Source organism: Tupaia chinensis, unplaced genomic scaffold (genome assembly GCF_000334495.1).
Source record: "Tupaia chinensis unplaced genomic scaffold, TupChi_1.0 Scaffold000235_1, whole genome shotgun sequence".
Classification (NCBI taxonomy): domain Eukaryota; kingdom Metazoa; phylum Chordata; class Mammalia; order Scandentia; family Tupaiidae; genus Tupaia; species Tupaia belangeri.
Genome location: NW_006159713.1, coordinates 1,093,562 through 1,113,868, shown reverse-complemented (window position 1 = coordinate 1,113,868; position 20,307 = coordinate 1,093,562). Strand labels below are relative to the sequence as shown.

At 38.1% G+C, this 20,307-nt stretch overlaps 1 protein-coding gene across 1 annotated transcript in view; it reads right to left on the bottom strand.

Moving 5' to 3' along the window:
* Positions 1-20,307, bottom strand: part of FTO (FTO alpha-ketoglutarate dependent dioxygenase) — a 456,284-nt gene that overhangs the window by 305,708 nt on the left and 130,269 nt on the right. The window contains exon 3 of the mRNA XM_006148379.3: positions 5,973-6,603. Within this exon, the coding sequence (XP_006148441.1) occupies positions 5,973-6,603 (631 nt within the window). The remainder of the gene's footprint in view (positions 1-5,972; positions 6,604-20,307) is intronic.

The window sequence follows — 20,307 nt, the reverse complement described above, 5'->3', positions numbered from 1 at the left end:
GCTCGCCAGACAGACAGAGAGAGACATAGAGACAGAAAGCGAGAAATCACCCCCCAGGGGGGATGGTCACGCCGCAATCCCTTCTCCTCCATTCTCCTCCCGGGATCTTGGGCACGCACACACACGCGCCCGGCGTGAGATTTAAGCCACCGGGTCCGGGACGCGAACCGCGGTCGACTACGTGGGAGTCCAGCGACATAGCCATTACGCTAACTGCTGGTTCCCGGGATAATCTTTTTTTAAGAATTATTTAATTTATTATTATTATTTAATTTGCTATAGGGTATGTGCACTCACCAGAGAGAGACAGGAAAAAGAGTAAGAGAACAAGCTGCCAGGAACTCAAATTGCAGTCAGCCATGTGGGAGTCCCCCACACCACCTGCTGGCCTCCAGCCCTGGGATAATTCTAATTAAAATTAAAAATAATTGACAAGTATTGAAGGACTAGTAATGTGCAAAATACTGTTATTTCTTAGCATTTGATATGTATTTAATCCTCAGGATCCTTACGTGAATACTGTTGGCATTACTATTTTACAGATGAGAAAACCTAGTCACAGAGAACTTGAGAAACTTATTTTAGGTCCTGGAGCTAACTAGTATCAATAGAAATGATATCATTCAACAGTATAGAATTAAAATCCCCAATTAATGTCATAAACAGTAAAGTTTATTCCATTCCAAATTGTCCACTTATCACTTGCTCATTACATTAATACATCTAAAAATTAGTCATTCATGAAGAAAATACTTGAGAAATCTGCTACGGGATTAATATCTCAAATATATTGACAGCTTGTAAACCTTAACAACTAAAATATGATCCAACTTAAAAATGGGCAAAAGAGCTAGTCTGGTAGCCCAGTGGTGAAATGCCATCCATATGGAGGCAGATCCCACAAGGGCACTGCAGTTCAAATATCAGCTCTAGTGGCTTGAAAAACAAGCCTGGTGTGTGTGTGTGTGTGTGTGTGTGTGTGTGTGTGTGTGTGTGTGTGTTCAGAATCCTGATGAGACAGAGAAACCAAAGAAAAGGGATTGTGGCAAGACCAAATTTTTGAGTAGTTCACTTTCTTCTTTCCGTCTTTGCTCAAATGTTAACTTCCCAGTAAGACCTTGGGGCGAGCCAGATGATGACCCAGAGGTAAAAACGCAACACTGTGAGATCCACATAAGAGGGATCCAGATTCATGTTTGGAGATCTGTCTGGGTATGCCAGGCATCTTCATGCACATGAACTGGAGATGACTGAAGCTGGGATGGATAGCAGTTTGAATACCTATTTGGGATATTCTCTTTTTCTCTCTCTCTTCCTCTCTGTCTCTTTTGCTTACAGAAGAAATAAACAAACAAACACACATACATACATACATATAAACAATGAGGTCTTGCCTGACTTTGAGCCTGTTCCCCATCCTTGTTACATACTCTATTTTTTCATCTCTGCCTCCTCTTGCTAAAATGTAAACTCAATGAGGACAGGAATTTTTGTCTCTTTTGTTGACTGTTAAATGTTCAGCACCTAAAATATGCCTGGTAAACAGTAAATGTTTAATGATAAGTGGATAAATAACTGAAGGGAGGCAACAAACAAAACCAAATGAGTTTAACTGAGCAGTATAAGTGACTTCAAAAAGAACTGACAAGACATGGCATGGTATAATAAAACAAAAATAGGTCAAATGAGTTTTGTCACCTTGGAAAAGAACACTGAAAGATGAAGAAAAATATTAAATTTCATAGCATTTTAAAAAGTTATGAATGCTCCAAATTTTCAAGTTATAATCTAGATTCTCGTGGTCTAAATAATGAACTAAAAGGAGTATAGAGTTACTATTTTCAAAAAAGAGATTCAAGAAATATGTCAACAAATTTCCATCCTGATGGGGATTCAACGTTTCTAAAATCAAAGACATGGAAAGGAGACTGGCCCCTTTGCTTACTGGTTAAGGGAATCGGATCCCACATGGCTGACTAACATTTGAATGCCAGCCTTAGCAGCCAGGCATATGGCATGCATGCCCACAATAACAAATGAAGAAATGAAGGAGAAGGAATTATATCACCACACCCCACTGGAGATGTTTTCTCCCTCGTTCCCTCTGTCTCTGTCTGTCTACCATCTCTGGTGAGTGCATGTGTCCTCTGGAAATTAAAAGAAATAAAATAAATTAATGGGAATCCTAAAGTTCCAAGGAAATTATTGCAAAGTCTCTACTTTCTCGCCTAGCACATATTCAACAGAAAACATGGATTGGCTCTCTTCCTTTTGTGAGTCTCCTTTGCTCTGTATGGAAACCTGGAAAACAATGTCAAGAACCTCAAATACTTGGCACTAGTTAAAAATTTTAAGACTGCTCCTCCTATAATGATAATGTCAGAGAAGTATGCCTTCTAAACAATGAAACAAACATGCTAACCAACAGTTCTTACCTATGTGATATTTCTGAAGGTGTTCTAGTCAAAGAACAAAGTGTTGGACCATATTAAACAATGGATTTTTAATGCTTTCCCTGCTAAAGTTCATTTTTTTATAGCTGGGAGTAACAAGCAATTGCCAGCAAAGCTGGAATAGGAAAATCAAATACTCTGGCTATTTACATATGGTTCCCTGAAGCCATTCCTGATTAAAAATTGTACCATTTCAATCTTCTTACTGGAGATATCTATTAACTAGAACTGCCTATGAAAGCCAATGAATTTAATATATAATTACACATATCCTATACAAATTACTCAATGACCTCTACTCATGAAAATAAACCAAAGAGAAATGATTGGCTCATTATGAATCTACAAGAAGATTTCCCTGAGAAAAGGTATTGAGAGCAAAGTCCTAAAATATCTTAAGCCTCAATTGAATTTAATATCAGCAGAAAGCTGTCATGTCTGTATCTGAACTACCAATGCATCTTACTTGAACTTCTTCAATGGCAAGCAACACTCTCCAACTTATATCCTTGCTCTTGTCACTAAGTAACTGTGTGATCTTGGTCAAACCACCTCCCTAAGTGTTTTCATCTGTAAATGAGAGGCTAGAATTAGGTGGTTTCAAAAATGTCTTCCAGATCTTATGTTTCATCATTTCATAATTAATTTTTTGAAGAATTATTTTATTTTATTTTATTTTATTTATTTTAATTTGACCAGGGCAGGGTGGAGAGGGTGGCGAGAAAGCAAGCCTTCAGGTCCGGGCTTGAACCATGGTCAGCCATGTGGGAGTCCAACAACCTTAACCACCACGCCACCTGCTGGTCCCTCATCATTTCATAATTATAATCAAAAGGGCACACTTTAACTCACCTATTCTCTCAAGGAAAGGAAGGCACTGATTTACCTTTAGAGTCTCCATGGTGTCTAGATCAGCTAGTTAAACATAGCTTAGCAATTGCTCAACAAATATGTTCAAGGACACAGAAAACAGAGCAGTTTCCTAAAGTTCTCATTTCACTCTGCTGGATCTCCCGTAAACCCTTCCCAAACCTGACCATGACTTTAACCCAAATGTCTTTCTTCAAGTCCACCCTTACAATAGTTCTGGGGAGACTATAAGGAGACCAGAGAACTATACATATCACTTGTCACTTGGAAGAAATCATTTGAAAAAAATATACCTACTCGGTAATTTCTAGGCACATACTTTGTACACTATCTGACCCCAAACTACACAGAGCTAGATACCTAGAGAAAGATTCCATTTCATAGAAAAAACTAATCTAACATATTCCAATCATCTAAGAGTATGCGCTAGCAACATTAAAGTGGATACTGGGGAGAAATGAGGTTAGCGGGAGAAAGACAAGACTTGCACGGAAAAGCAAGTAGAATATTCCCTTTACCTTTCCAGAAGGTTGACATTTAAAAAAAAACAAATTCCCAATGCAGCTACACTGCTAGGATGGAAAATACCTAGTCAAAAGACATATAGTCTTAGGTGTTAAGGTTCTAAAGGCAGACTGCCTGGGTTCACCTCCTATCTCTGCTAATATAGCAGTATGGCCAAGAGCAAGTCAATCATCCATCTCTCTCAGTTTCCTCATCTGGGAAATGAGGAAAGCATTAGTACTTTGTTACTAGTCTGTTCACTGGATTGCTGTGAAGAAGATAAAATGAGTTAGTAATATAAAACAACAGGTCTGGTACATAGCAGGTGCTCACTAACAGCCTCCAGAATTACTAGACAAAGTTCTAGTAATCCCAAAGGTAAAGAGAAGAAAGGAAATTATATTGTTTTTATAGATTTCAATTCTGTTCTTCCCTGTTCTTGGTGATAACTGTAAGTATACATATTTCTATATTTATATATAATTTATATTTATATACTTTATCAGTCCTGACTACTCCTTACCAAAGAAACTATTAATTAAAATTTTTAATTCCTTTCTAAAAGATATTCTAGGTTTCAAAAACTACTTGATCACCCACACAAGGGAGTACAATAGGACTATTGAACTATAGGGCTGAGAGTCAGTGAGAGCACAAAGAAATCTTTGTAGCTGTTGGTGCTATCACATACCACTGCTTCAGTTTCAAGAGTTGCCTCTTAAAGAAAGAAATTAACAAACTCCATTGTTCCTTCACATCAGAGTTCTTGGATGTGATAGTTCTTAAATCCCTGGCAAAGCCTAATTAAAGATCTGAGGATCTCTGTTCTTTCCATTAGGACAGCATGGAATCCCTTCAAGCGATTTTCTTAGGTCAGCATCATTATTTGAGATGCCAGAAAAACTGATGAAATTTCCAACCGCTAAACTGGTTCCTTGTTCGAGACAGAAGATAAAAGGTAAAGTCAGAAAAAATATTAGTTATGCTGGAGAAAGTTTTGAGATTGGAAATTGTAAGAAATGTAAAGAGTACCGTGAGTTGCTTTCTTTTCTTATATCCCCTTTCTCAAATTCATTTTAGTAAACAAAAATTAATAACAATAACAAAATCCAATTAAAACACTAGAGTTGTCAGAAAACACCCTTAAAAGTTCCAGTTTCATTCAAAGATAGGATATCTAGAACTTTAATTTTCCAAACATCCATCAATAAAATAGAAAAGCTAATATTATGTCTTCTGTTTATTGTCAAATAGATAATACTATGTCTTGTATTCCTTCATTTAAAAATCAGGCAAAGAAAGTCAGCAATGATCATCTTATCCTCATTATGTCAAAATAGCATTTTAGGAATCCTGCCCATAATGAAGACCCTAAACACACAGAAACTGAATAACAGAGAAGGAAAATTTGCAGAGTTCCCTAAAACATAGCCTATGATCTTGGTTCTAGGGGGCCTGGATTTCAGAATGTTAAGAACAAGTTCACCACAGCAAGCCTGTGACATCTAAAACTGCAGAACTGCATTGGAGGCTAGAAGGTTTCCTGGAAAAAGAGAACAGTCTGATTACAAAACCCACCTCAACTGCTTCTGGCAAGAAAGGACAGCAGTAAAAACTATATAAAACCAAGAACAAGTCCATATTTGACAACTCACGCCCATCAAGATAGTGATGTCAGGCATAATAAAATATTTTGGCAAGATTGAAATGTGCACCTGTGGGAACCTGGAAAGATTTGACAGATTTTTGTTTTCCCAGTCCTTTATCAGCAAGGTAATTATAGCAACGGTACAACTGACTCTGAGCTTTAGAAAAAGGCAATTGGCTGGATGACACTAAGATGCAGCTCCCCTGGGCCTGGGAAAGAAAAAATGACAGTAAAGCTTACACATAAAGAATATTCTGAGTACAGTATAACAATGAGCCAGATAGCATAGCTAGATGAGAAAGAGGTATATTCCACAGACATATGGGTGAGACAAGCCTAAAGAGGACACACACCACAGACAACATAGACACACATACCTATCAGTGCATGCACACGTACACATGTTCAAGCATGCATGCATGCATGTGTATCTCCAGAGTCTAAAGAACTTTGGTCTTATTACACTCAGAACTGCTTTTCCCCAGAGCAGACTGTACCTTCGTCACAGCTATAATTGTACACCGCCACCGCAGACCTTTCCACCAGATTTTCATCATGATGCCAGCTCACTGCCATTTTTCCCATGCCAAAATAAGGTTCCTCTTTTAGGTATGGCATTTTCTGAGGATCCATGAAATTCAGCAAAGTTACGTTGTATGCTGCTCTGCTCTTAATGTCCACTTCATCTTGTCCATCATAGGATGACCCCATGCCAACCCTGGGGAAATCTGCAGACATACACACTGGCACAGCATCCTCATTAGCCTTCTCTTTGGAAGCGAGTTCTTCCAAAGCCTGGATGGTTTCTACCTGCAGGTAATCATTGAGCTTTAGGAAGGTTTGACAAGCAGCAGCTATTTCAGCTTCAGTGTATTTGATGTTAGAACCCTTCACCGGCCAGGGTACCGTAAAGAGCCTGGTGTTCAGGTACTTGTATGTGCAGCCTGGATCACCAATGAGGATGCGAGATACCGGAGTGAGTACATCTTTGCCTTGGATCCTAACCAGGTCCCGAAATAAGCAGCCATGCTTGTGCAGTGTAAGAAAGGCTTCTTGAACCTCTTTATGGAGCTCCTCAGATATGCTGCCGGCTTCTCGGAGAATTAGTTTAGGATATTTCAGCTGCCACTAAAACAAAACCAAAGCAAAAATATGTTTATGGATAGCTATAATTTTATTATTTCTAAAGGTTTGCTTCTTTATAAGCTTTGGGGAAGTAGAGGGAGATACCAGATGGCATTTCTAAACAGAATTAATCTTTCTCTAACCTAAAATAAAAGATTAAATAAGACAACGTTTAAAACTTTTCAGACATGATTTTTCAAGTTGAATTTCAAATTTTAAACCTATTAATAAGTTTAATATGACAAAATAATAAAAATAAATTGAGCTCAATCACCCAGGCTTCCTCTGAGACCATTTTCTCCATCCTCAATCTCTCTTTCAGTCCTTTGGTCCTCCAGAAAACACCATTTTATTAGTTAAATGCTTATCATTGATTTATTTAATGTTTACTATGTGCTAGATATTATTCTAGATGAGTTATACACATATTATCTCAGTTTTTACAATTTTAGGCATACTTTTATTATCTCCAGTTTATACAAGTGACTACTAAAGCAGAGAGAGATTTGGGAAGAACTAGATGTCCATTTGCAGAAACCATTAACAAAAATCAACACAAATAGATCAAAGATTTGAATATAAAGCCTCAAACTATACATCTACTGGTAGAAAACCTAGAGGAAATTCTTGAAGACACTGGAGTAGGCAAAGATGTCTTAAATAAGACACCTAAAGGACAGGCAATAATCCCAAAAGTAGACAAGTGGGATTACATAAAGCTAAAAAGCTTCTTTACAACAAAGGAAACAACAATTAGAGTGAAAAGACAACCCTCAGAATGGGAGAAAATATTTACAAATTATCCCTCAGAGAAGGGATTGACAACCAAAATATATAAGAAACTCAAGCAGCTCATCTATTTAAAAAATGAGTAATCCAATTAAGAAATGGGCAAATGAACTGAATAGACAACACTCCAAGGAAGATTTTTAAATGGACAAAAAGCATATGAAAAAAAAATGTTCAAAGTCATTTGTCATAAGGGAAATGCAAGTTAAAACCACAATGAGATATCATTTAACCCCAGTTAGAATGTCTAGGACTGGAGAGAGCAGATGGTGTAGCAGTTACATCATTGGACTCCCATATGGCAGACCGTGGTTTGAGTCCCAGATCCAGTGGCTTGATAATCATGCTGGTTGCGTATGCAAGCAGGCCTAAGATACCAGGAGAAGAAGGGAGGAGAAAGGACTGTGGTGTGGTCATCCTCTTTGGGGGTGATTTCTCACTTTAACTCTCACTGTCTCTGTCTCTCTCTCTCTCTCCAGCAAGGCCACCTGCCCTAAGGTAAAAACCTCTAAACACAAAACAAAACATGGCTAGAATTAAAAAAAAAAAAAGGACAAGGGCTGGTAAAGCTACAGTAAAAAGGGAACCCTCTGATACTGCTGGTGGGAATGGAATTAGTATAACCTCTGTGGGAAATAATATGGACATTCCTCAAAAACCTTCAAATAGGACTACCATATGACTCAATAATCCCACTTCTTGGTAATTATCCAAAGGACAGGAAAGTAATCAGAAAGACACCTGCGCATCCATATTTAGTCAACATTATTCACAATTGCTAAGACATGGAATCAACCTAATTGTCCCAAAACTGATGACTGTGTTGAAAAACTGGTACATATATACTATGAAATATTATTCAAGCAGAGAAGCAATGAGATCCTGTCATTTAATTCAAAGTAGACACATATAGAAGGGATAATGTTAAGTGACGTGAGCCAGAGTTTGAAAGATACACACCCACTCAATTTGTATAGAATGTCTGCACTCTATGGCAAAAGATGAAAAGATCTGAAGATATGATAGAGAGGATAAGTGTAGATAACAGACTCTTTAAGGGAGGAGAGTAGGATGGGGGGTGAGAAGGGCAAAAGTTAGAAACATTTAACAGACAAAAGAATGTGAAATCCTCTTTAAAAAAAGTTCTATAATTTTTGCTTTATAAAAAAATTAAATATAATAATAACAAAAACAACAAAACATGTGTTCAAAGTTACACAGCTGGTAAATAGCAGAGCTGGAATTTGAAGCCACCACCCTCTAGACTCCAACGAGCTACAAAGCATGAGTTCTTAAGTACTAGATTGTACTACCTCTCAATAAATGACAAAACAGCTTCTGCTTCAATTCGCTGAGATGACTCATTTCTCTTTGGAAGTCAGACATAAGGTCCATAAACACAAGAGTATGACAATTGTATTCATGAGTATATAATATTAGTGCCCAGAATGTACTCAGTAATGTTAAATTCATATATGAGCAGATGGATGGATGAATGAGGTGTATCTTTTTTTTAAGAATTATTTACTTATTTAATTCCATTTGCTATTATTATTATTATTATTATTATTTTCATTTGACCTGACAGAGACAGAGAGAGAGAAAGGAAAAGTGAGAAAGCAAGCTGCCAGGTCCAGGACTCGAACCACGGTTGGCCATGTGGGATTTCAGTGCCTTTATCAACCACGCCATATGCTGGCCCCCTAAGTGAGGTATTTCTTGTAGTTCTAAAAAGCTGAAATAATTTTACTGATGTCACCGAAAGAGAAGAGAGTATTATAATTCCCTCTTCCAACTAAGTAATAATATATGGGTTTATTGACACAGTTCAGGACTGCATTAGCTTTTTGGTCACCACTGCAGCTCTTTAGGATTTGACATATGAACTGGTGAAAGGACAGAGTTCCTTGATTCTGTACGATGCAACTTTTTTTAACCAAGCATTTGACTTTTTCATATTCCCCTATGGAGCTGAACCTGATTCATCCCCTCTAGTTTTAGGCCAACTCCTAAACAAAGAAACCAGACATAACCAACATATTAACCTGCCATCTTAATATTGTGCCACACCACAATTTTTACATACCTTCCTTTTATATCTTTATTCAGTTATCACCTTACATGATGAACAGGACAAGACCATTTATTCTTCCATATTTTCATTCAACCTATGTTTCCTGAGCCCCTCCCAAATGCCAGATTTCCAACCTCACAGAGCTTTCTACCAAACCACACAGAGAAAAGTAAATCACAGATTTTCCTAAGTATTAAGACAGAAACAAGCCAGTAGGAAATCTGTCATTAGAGTAGGAAGGACTCTCTACTGAGATAGTATTTCAGGTCAGATCTTCCGGAGAAAAGGGTACCAGCCATGTGACAAGCTAGCGAAAGAGCTTTCCGGGAAGAGAGATCAAAAATGCAAAGGCACTGAGAAAGAGACCAGCCTTTTCTTAGGACAAAAAAAGGCCAGAGTTACTATAGCACAATGACAAAAGCAGAGTGATATATGATAGGATAATGAGAAAGACAGAGGCCATATCACATAGAACCTTGGAGGTCACAGTAAGAAATCTGGAATTGACACCAAGTACATGGCAGGATTTCAAGAAGAAAATATCTTGATTTACCTTTTATAAAAATCACTCTTACTTGTGATACAGGTCAAGGATTGGAAAGAGACAAATAGGAACATGAAAAACCCCATCAGATGTTACTTTAATCATCCAGGAGAAAAGTAATGATAATTTGCCTTAGAGACAGAGATAAATAAGTAGATAAGGGACCAGTAGTTGGTCTAATGACTACGTCGCCGAACTACCAGGTAGTCAACCGCGGTTCGAGTCCCGGACCCGGTGGCTTAAACTCACACCAGGCGCATGTGCGTACATGCCCAAGATTCCGAGAGGAGAATGGAGGAGAAGGGATTGCAGCATGACCATCCCCCCTGGGGGGTGATTTCTCGCTTTCTGTCTCTCTGTCTCTCTCTTTCTGGCGAGCACAAGCGCCCTATAGCAAAAATTACTCAAAAATAAATAAATAAGTAAATAAATAAGCAGATAAAATACCTATTAGCTTAGGTAGATCAAAAAGACATGCTCATGGATTAGATGTGAGAAATGAAGAAATAAATTAAAGATGACCTCCAGATTTCTGGGTTGAAAAACTTAGTAAACAATTTACTTTTTGTGAACTAGGACACATGGGACAAAACAGGAAAAGAGTAGGAAAAAATGAAGAGTCCCACTGTGCAGCTGTAGCCACTAAGCTACCTAAGAAATTTCCAGGTAGAAACAGCCAGGGGCAACTGAATGTAAACATCTGGAGCTCAGGCGAAAAAATGGGACTAGGGAACTCTGTGGGAGCTGTCAACACATAGCTGGCTTTTAAAGACCTAGAAATAAATTAAATCACCAGGTAAAACAAGAAAAATACAGAAAGGGGACGGAAGCTAATTCCCAAATTGCAGAAGGCGGCTCCTCAAAAGAGATCAAGTAGAAATACAGCAGAGTATATTAATGTAAAAGACAAAAAAGAAGAGCATTGCAAGAGTATGGAGTAGTTAACTAACTATGTCAACTACCACTGAAAGGTCAAGTAAGATGATCATAGATGACAATGACAAGAGCAATTTGAGCAGAGTGGTGGGGATGGAAGTCAGAGATTAGAGTAGAGATAAAATAAAAGAGAAGGAAGTACAATGGCATGTACACGTGTCTCTCTGAGTAGTTTGGCAGTGAAGGAGAGTTAAAAAATGGAGATATTGATAAAGAGGAATATTACATCAATGAGCAATCTTTCTTCTAATTAATAGGATTACTGATGTAGTGTTTTTTAAATTTTATTTATTATTATTGTTTTAATTTGCTGTAGGGCACATGCAATCACCAAAGAAGACAGAAAGAGAGAGAGAGAAAGCAAGCCACCAGGCCTGTGATTTGAACTGTGATTGGCCAGAAGAAAGTCCAGTACCTTAACCACCATGCCACCTGCTGGCTCCAAGAATAATCTTTAATGACAGAGAACACTATCATACACTTGAGTCTGTCAGTACACTCATGGAAATAATACAATAGATAGAAATGGAAAATTCAGACAAGAGAATGAATAACTCTGGGAGCAAAGTCCTTGAGTGTCTAGAGCAGTAGTCTTCCAAGTGAAATACTGAAAGATTTGTATGGAAATCCATTAGAGCTGGGGGAGAGGGGAAGGAATGGTAGAACTGCTTTATTTCATTTTAACCTAAAAAGAAAGAAATGGAAAGTTTTATTAAAATAGGTATGCACATATAAAGGAAATTCAAAAAGGTTGTGTAAAAATGGAATTAAAATACAGGTCTATTTTGGTGCAGAAAAATTTGAAATCCATGTGTAACTTTTTCATAATATGCATTGTCCATGAACTTTTTAAAGACCCCTCATATGCACATATATTCGCATACATATGCCTAATAGAAGCAGTATCGTAGAATAGACATATCTATTATATCTGTGTATTCATGTGTGTTTTATATAAAATTGCCACTGGTGTGCTGAAGCCTCTTCACACCTACTCATGACAGCCTATTATGTAGATCTCTTTCCATCTGCCGATCCAGTACCAATACATTGGCAGGTTAAAACTGGCCATGGTGAAAGAATTCATATTACAGGGACCAGCAAAAGTTAATGTAATGGTTATGTCGCTGGACTCCCACATAGTCGACTGCGGTTCGCGTCCTGGACTGGGTCACTTAAAACTCACACCAGGCACGTGTGCTTGCATGCCCAAGATCCCGAGAGGAGAATGGAGGAGAAGGGATTGTGGTGTGGCCATCCACCCTGTGGGGTGATTTCTCGCTTTCTGTCTCTCTGTCTCTCTCTGTCTGTCTGGCGAGCCCTATAGCAAAAACCTCTCCAAAATTATTATTATTGTTTTAATTTGCTGTAGGGCACATGCAATCACCAAAGAAGACAGAAAGAGAGAGAGAGAAAGCAAGCCACCAGGCCTGTGATTTGAACTGTGATTGGCCAGAAGAAAGTCCAGTACCTTAACCACCATGCCACCTGCTGGCTCCAAGAATAATCTTTAATGACAGAGAACACTATCATACACTTGAGTCTGTCAGTACACTCATGGAAATAATACAATAGATAGAAATGGAAAATTCAGACAAGAGAATGAATAACTCTGGGAGCAAAGTCCTTGAGTGTCTAGAGCAGTAGTCTTCCAAGTGAAATACTGAAAGATTTGTATGGAAATCCATTAGAGCTGGGGGAGAGGGGAAGGAATGGTAGAACTGCTTTATTTCATTTTAACCTAAAAAGAAAGAAATGGAAAGTTTTATTAAAATAGGTATGCACATATAAAGGAAATTCAAAAAGGTTGTGTAAAAATGGAATTAAAATACAGGTCTATTTTGGTGCAGAAAAATTTGAAATCCATGTGTAACTTTTTCATAATATGCATTGTCCATGAACTTTTTAAAGACCCCTCATATGCACATATATTCGCATACATATGCCTAATAGAAGCAGTATCGTAGAATAGACATATCTATTATATCTGTGTATTCATGTGTGTTTTATATAAAATTGCCACTGGTGTGCTGAAGCCTCTTCACACCTACTCATGACAGCCTATTATGTAGATCTCTTTCCATCTGCCGATCCAGTACCAATACATTGGCAGGTTAAAACTGGCCATGGTGAAAGAATTCATATTACAGGGACCAGCAAAAGTGAATGTAATGGTTATGTCGCTGGACTCCCACATAGTCGACTGCGGTTCGCGTCCTGGACTGGGTCACTTAAAACTCACACCAGGCACGTGTGCTTGCATGCCCAAGATCCCGAGAGGAGAATGGAGGAGAAGGGATTGTGGTGTGGCCATCCACCCTGTGGGGTGATTTCTCGCTTTCTGTCTCTCTGTCTCTCTCTGTCTGTCTGGCGAGCCCTATAGCAAAAACCTCTCCAAAATTAAAAAAAAAAAAATTTTAATTTTAAAAAAATTTAAAAAAAAGAATTCATATTACAGAAATCAGAAACACTAAAATTAAGGCTGATTTTTTTTCCCCAGAGAGCCAGTGTTACATATTAAGTAGGATACAACTCAAAGTTTGTTACTGACCAATATGAGTATTCAATCAAAAACATTTAAATAAGAGAAAAGATATTTTCTGTATTGAAAGGATGGAAGCACAATGTAAATTCAGTTAAGCTGGTAAATCTGATAATAGGCAGGTGAGTAACTTTAAGTATGTTTTTGTTCTGAGAAATTTGTTTTATTTGTTTTAGGGGGTTGTTGGGTTGTTTTCTTTTTTTCTTTTCTTTTTAAGTGGTTGGAAAGGGTATTTCAATTTTCTCAGGGAGGCATAAAGTGAATCGTTAGCGAAGAATCCCTAGCTAAGTCATTAGAACTATTTGTCAAATAGTTCTGGACTCCTCTCCCACCACCCTGCTTTTTGGGCCTAAAATAGGATTACACTTCCCGGCCCCCTCATGATGGATGAAACATATGATTACTTCTGTCCAGTGAGAAATGATGGCTGTCACTTTCAGCCTGGAGCATTTCATTGCCAGTGCAAGATCCTCCAGAATACTCTTCTTCCCTTTGGCACAGTAACCAGCTGGTGGCTGCTTGGGACCCTGAGTTACTTTAATGGGTAGTGACTCTCTGCCAACCCACAAATGATATGTAAAATGAACAAGAAATATTGTTTTGCGAAGCCACAGAGATTTAAGGGTTGTTTGTTATCACAGCACAGTCTAACTTATTCTGACTGATGTAAGTGTAGAAAATAGAAAGTATGCAGGAAGTATAAGGAGGTACACAGAAAAATGAATCAGTCAAGTCTGAAAGTAAGAAAATGACTTTACTAGGTAGGCAATGGGAAGACTGCCCTGCATCTCAGGGTGCCGATCTGAGGTGTGTGATCAAGAATTTAAAGTGACAAAGAGTCGTGTGGCATATACCACTATGAGCTGTCATTGAGACTCTCAGAGATCCATTTAGGATTTATAGTTTCTTGATTTCATTTATCTATCTCAGCTGGAAAACAGAAACAGTAATATTGTGTTGTATTTATGTACAGAGCTCATGAAGAGAGCAACACAACCTCATAAGCAGAGATTGAACATTGCAAAGCCATAAGCAGTAACTCTAATTTAATCATTAAACTGGTTTTCTCTGTACAAGTCCCCAAGGCCTCAAAGCACATCTTACTACCAACAGTGATTAAGAAAGAAATTTCTCTATACTTTCTTAACTGCAGTAATCTTTGAATGGTCTTTAGTATAAAATGTTAAAGAAAAATAGGATCATTCCCAAGCACTTTTTTTCTGAACACACTCCCTCTGGGACTAAGAAAGAGGAAGAATACTAGAAATAACATAACACACATGCATGCTTGAGCACACATCACCAGCTCTTGCTGTTTTTATTAAATATACTCCAAGGCTATATAAGACATATTTAACACAGAGAAATTATAACCCTAAGGACCTGGGAATCCCATATGGTCATATGAATGATTATCACACATGACATTAAAATATCACCCTGCTGTTAAAAGCAGCATTATAGGGGCTAGCAGGTGGCATGGAGGTTAAGGCACTGGATCCCACACAACCAACTCTGTGGTCCAAGTCCCGAACCCACCAGTAGAATGTGTGCATGGGTGCCCAAAATCCCAAGAGAAGACTGGAGGAAAAGGGACAGGATTACAGTGTGGCCATCACCCCCAGGGGATGATTTCTCACTTTCTCTCTATCTCTCTTTCTGGCAAGTGCAAGTATCCCAAAGCAAAAAGGGTCCAGCAATTTAGCATCCCCTTGAGGGCCAGCTCTTCCCCCAAACTCAACAGCTGGCTGGTCCTTCCCATCCTCTAGTTTATGTTCTAGAAGTGTCACTTTCTCAAGGAAATCTTTCCTTAATCTCTACCCCAAATAACAATTGGAGGTGTCCTCTGTTAAAATTTCTCACACACTACTACATACTTTACTACTTATCACTGATCGATTTGTAACTACATATATATTTGAACTATTACTTGTTTACTACTCCTCTAAGAATGTAAGCCCTTACTTAGAAGGAGGCAGAAGCAGTTTTATTCTTTATCATTTCCCCAGAGCTTGGCTCAATGTAACTACTCAAGACTCCTTTCTAAGAACAAAATCTTTAAGACTGATAGGAAGCAAATTATTGATGTCTGCACTGGGAGTAGGAAAGAAGAATGAAGGCAAAGACATGAATGATCTTTGCGGGGTGCTAAAAATGTTTTAAAATTACTGTGACAATGATTGCACAGTTCTGTAAATTTACCAAAAAGCATGGAATTGTACAACTTTAAAATGTGCACTTTATGGCATGTAAATTAGACATACATCCAGCTGATCAATAAACTTTTTTTAAGAGATATTTTTGCTACCTATAGCACGTGTGCTCACCAGCGAAACAGAGAGAGACAGAAAGTGAGAAATCACTCTCCAGGAGGGATGGTCACACCACAATCCCTTCTCCTCCATCCTCCTCTGGGATTCTGGCACACACACAGACACAAGAGCACCCAGCATGAGTTTCAAGCCATTGGGTCTGCACTCAAGCCATAGTCAACCATGTGGAAGTTCAGCGACATAAGCACTACACCATCTGCTGGTCCTGATCAATAAACTTTTAAAAAAGAAGTTTGATATATTTGAATGTATGAAACTTTAAATTTTTTTGAATAAAAAAAGAATCAAACAAACTTTTTTTTAGAGATGTTTTTGCTATAGGGTGCATGCACTCGCCAGAAAGACAGAGGCAGAGAGATAGAAAGTGAGAAATCACCCTCCAGGGGAGATGGACACACTGCAATCCCTTCTCCATTCTCCTCTTAGGATCTTGGGCACGTATGCACACACGCCCGGCATGAGTTTAAGTCACCGGGTCCGGGACTCGAACCAAAGTCAACTACATGGGAGTCCAGTGACATAGCCATTATGCTAACTGCTGGTACCAAAAAAGAATCCAACAAACTTAAAAGGCGAATATTAATTGGGAAAAAAAATTCTTGCAATCTGTATGGCAGAAATGAACTTCACACTGTTAATATATAGCCACTATAAATTTAAATATATATGTATAAAACTGTGCATACATACACACATATATCTCAATAGAAGAATTTATCCATAAATTAATAAGAAGTTTCTTGGGCCAGTTAGTGTGATGGTGGTTAAGGCAGCTAGAATTCACATGGCCAAAGGTGCAGTGTGAGTGTCAGATCCACTGGCTTAAATATTTTCCAGGCATGTGTATATGCCAGGCTCAAAATCCAGAAAAAGAAAAAATGGAGAAGAGCAGATTGTGGTGTGGCCATTGCACTAGGAGGTGCTTATTCACTTTTCCTCTCTCTCTTCTCTCTCTCTATGTTGAATACATGTGCCCTATAGTAAGTTGAAAATAAAATTGAAAAGCCTCTTAAGGGGCCAGCAGGTAGTATGGTGGTGAAGGTGCTTGACCCCCACATCGTCAACCATGGTTCAAGTCCCCAACCCACAGGCTTGAAAGTCATGCCAGGTACATGTGTATGAGTGCCCAAAATCCTAAGAGGAGAATGGAGGAGAAAGAACTGCATGGTCATCCCTCCTCGGGTGGAGGAGGGGTAATCTTTCACTTACCCTTTCTCTCTCTGCCTCTCTCCGGTAAGAGCATGTGCCCTATGGCAAAACCTAACCGAAAAATAAAAAGCTTCTTAATATACAGAAAAAAAATATTAACTACACTAAAGTCAGAAAAAATACAAATTAATGTAATTATACTTAGTTTAGTCCTTGCCTATCAAATTTGCAAAAAGGGAATTTTTTAACAGTAATATTCACTGTTGATGAGGATAAAATTAAATATTCTGGTCACATGCAACTAGAAATGCAAATTACATACCCTACTTAAGGCCAATTGGACAAGATCTGTCAGAACCTGACTATGTTTATATCTTTTCCATAAGTTATTCTCTTTCTAAGAATTTTTTATAAGGAAATCATATAAATACACCAAGATTATAAGGATATTTATACTGTTATTTATACCTAAAAACCGAGAACTACCAAAAAGCCCAATAGAAGATTAGAAGAAGAACTTGTGCGAACACATGATGGAATATTAAAGTAAAAAAACTAGAATTTTGATACGATTTTATGAAAATAATAAGTAACAAATTATGGTCATACAAGAAACTAGTAACAAGATGGTTACATAAGAAGATTTATTTTTCATAAGAAGAAAAAAGTGTGAGTCAGTTGGTGGCTTGATGGTTAAGAAAGCTGGATTCCATGTGGCTGACTTTGTGCTTTAAATCCCAGGCCCAGTGGCTTGAAAATCATACCGAACATAGATGCATATGTGTCCAAAATCCCCAAAATAGAGAGAAATGGAGAAGTGATTATGATGTGATCATTTCCTATGGTGAGGGAAGGGGAGGTGTTTTCTCACCCCCCAACCCTTTTCTCTGTCATGCAATCATGTTCTCTGGCAAAATTAAAATAGGAAAAAATGTGTGTGTGTGTGTGTGTGTCTGTGTGTGTGTGTGTGTGTGTGTTTTAAATACTCACTGTAAAAAGGGCCTGAAGAAAAATACAGTCAAAAGTTTATGATGGTTGGGAACCAGCAGTTAGCGTAATGGCTATGTCGCTGGACTCCCACGTAGTCGACCGCAGTTCGCGTCCCGGACCCGGTGGTTTAAAACTCACGCCGGGCGCATGTGCGTGTGTGCCCAAGATCCAGAGAGGAGAATGGAGAAGTGATTGCGGCGTGACCATCCCCCTTGGCGGGTGATTTCTCACTTTCTGTCTCTCTCTGTCTGTCTGGCGAGCATACGCACCCTATAGCGAAAACCTCTCAAAAAAAAAAAAAAAAAAAGTGGATGATGGTTGGGCCAGCCAGTAGCATGGTGGTTAAAGTAACTGATTCTAGACCTTCTGGATCCCACGTGGTTTACTACGAGGTTCAAGTCCTGAACCCAATGACGTGGAAAGCACGCCAGGCACATGTGCATGTGTGCCCAAAATCCTGAAAGGAGAATGGAAGAAAAGGGATTGCAGCATGGCCATCCCTGCTGGAGGATAATTTCTTGCTTTCTTTCTCCCCCCCATCCACTCCACTGGTCTCCCTCCAGTGAATACACATACCCTACTGCAAATTTTTTTTTTTTAAGTTTATGGTGGTTATCTCTGAGAAGTGTACATGGCATAACTTTCATTTTCTTCTCTAGACAGTTCTATTATTTTCAAATTTTCCAAAATAAATGTAAAATAATCCTTTAATCAGAAAAATCAGGGAAAAACTGTTCCACTCAAAAAAATTTAATTTTCATGACATTTCTTATATTTTCTAGAATATTCTTTTGGATTACCTCAGTCACCAAAAAATCTTCAATAGACCTTCTGGATAGTATTTAAATCTGACTTGGACTTATTGCTCAATGCTCTAGGAAATTTTTATTTTACCACAATAAAAACAAATATTAATAACTGACTAATTTTGCCACTATCTCAAAGAAAATGTGAGAGAAAAATGTTCAACCTAAATGCCCCTTTTTATTATTTATGAAGTAATTAGGGTACCTGACACATAAAGGTACTATGTACTGTTTATTAAATTTTCCTTTTAAGAAAAGAGCAGGTAACTTTGGGAAAAAAAAAAACTGAATGTTAAATAATTTAATATTAATTCATCCTGTCAAACAAATAAGTTCTCTTTCCATTTTGGACAGGTACATGTACAGCATCAGATATCACACAATAATTTGCAGCAGCTGTTGGCAGACTTTCAAATATGTCAGTAGAAATTTTTTTCGTTTAATCTCATTAAAGTTTTCCAGAGAGTATACAGTCATGGAAGTATACTAGTAGTTGTCTGGTCACATACTATATTTCTTGAGATCTACAAATGATTCTGTGACTTAAATGACAATTATACAGTTTAATAAGTATTTGGGGAAGGTATTTTAGATATAAAGTGCCAACATGCCAAGCTCTTATCAATGACTGAACGTGGTGGAATGCTAGGCTCTCTGGGGATTAGGCTTTATTTTCTGCCTATTTTAAACCATTATATTTCCCTCACATCTCAAGAATCCTTTCCACATGCTTCTGAAAAGATTTCATCATACAGAGAAGTCAGATACAGTGTCAAATGAATAAGATACCAATTTACTGGAGGCTCACTTAAATGAAGCCCAGTGGAACTCAACCTTCGGTAGAGAGAGTGAAGCAAAATTAAAAATCTTCAAGTGCCTTGAGAAATGCCCTTCGCTTAAAAGCGTTAGGGCACTCTAATTTCAGGAGAGTATATTTCTAATCTGGATGTTAATAGATTTTGCTGGTAACACTTTCTCTTTTGTACTCCACAGCAATTTGTACCCAGTCATATTAATTTTTGTTGTGAAATGCTTGCAACTTGGCAGTCATCCCAAGACTAATGGGTAAACTGCTTTGGCCCAGTCTCCAACTGTATACGGCTGAGCAATGCCCCAATGGAGGCACATTTCTGAAGTCACCGCTCAGGCCCTGCTACATACAGCCATCACAACAGTCTTACCACAACGTGCTTTGCTGCAAAGTGACACAAAGGTATTTGCTCACTCAACAGTTCATATTATTTTATTTAACATTTATCAAATCCTGTTATGCTTTAAGCATAAATACCATAATAGAAACAAGATAGTTCCTGTTTTACAGCATCTCATAGTTTCATTGTACAGACAGAAATGGAAACCGGTAGAGAAAGGTCACAATAAAAGTATAAATTACCGTTGTAAGAGCAGAGCATAATTAAGAAGGGAAATCTGGAATATCTGCCTTTATCAAATACATATTTATAAAGCACATACTATTTGCAAAACAGTGGGAGCTGGGAAGATAGAAGAGAGCAAAGTGTATATACGCTCTGTAGGTGTTCCTG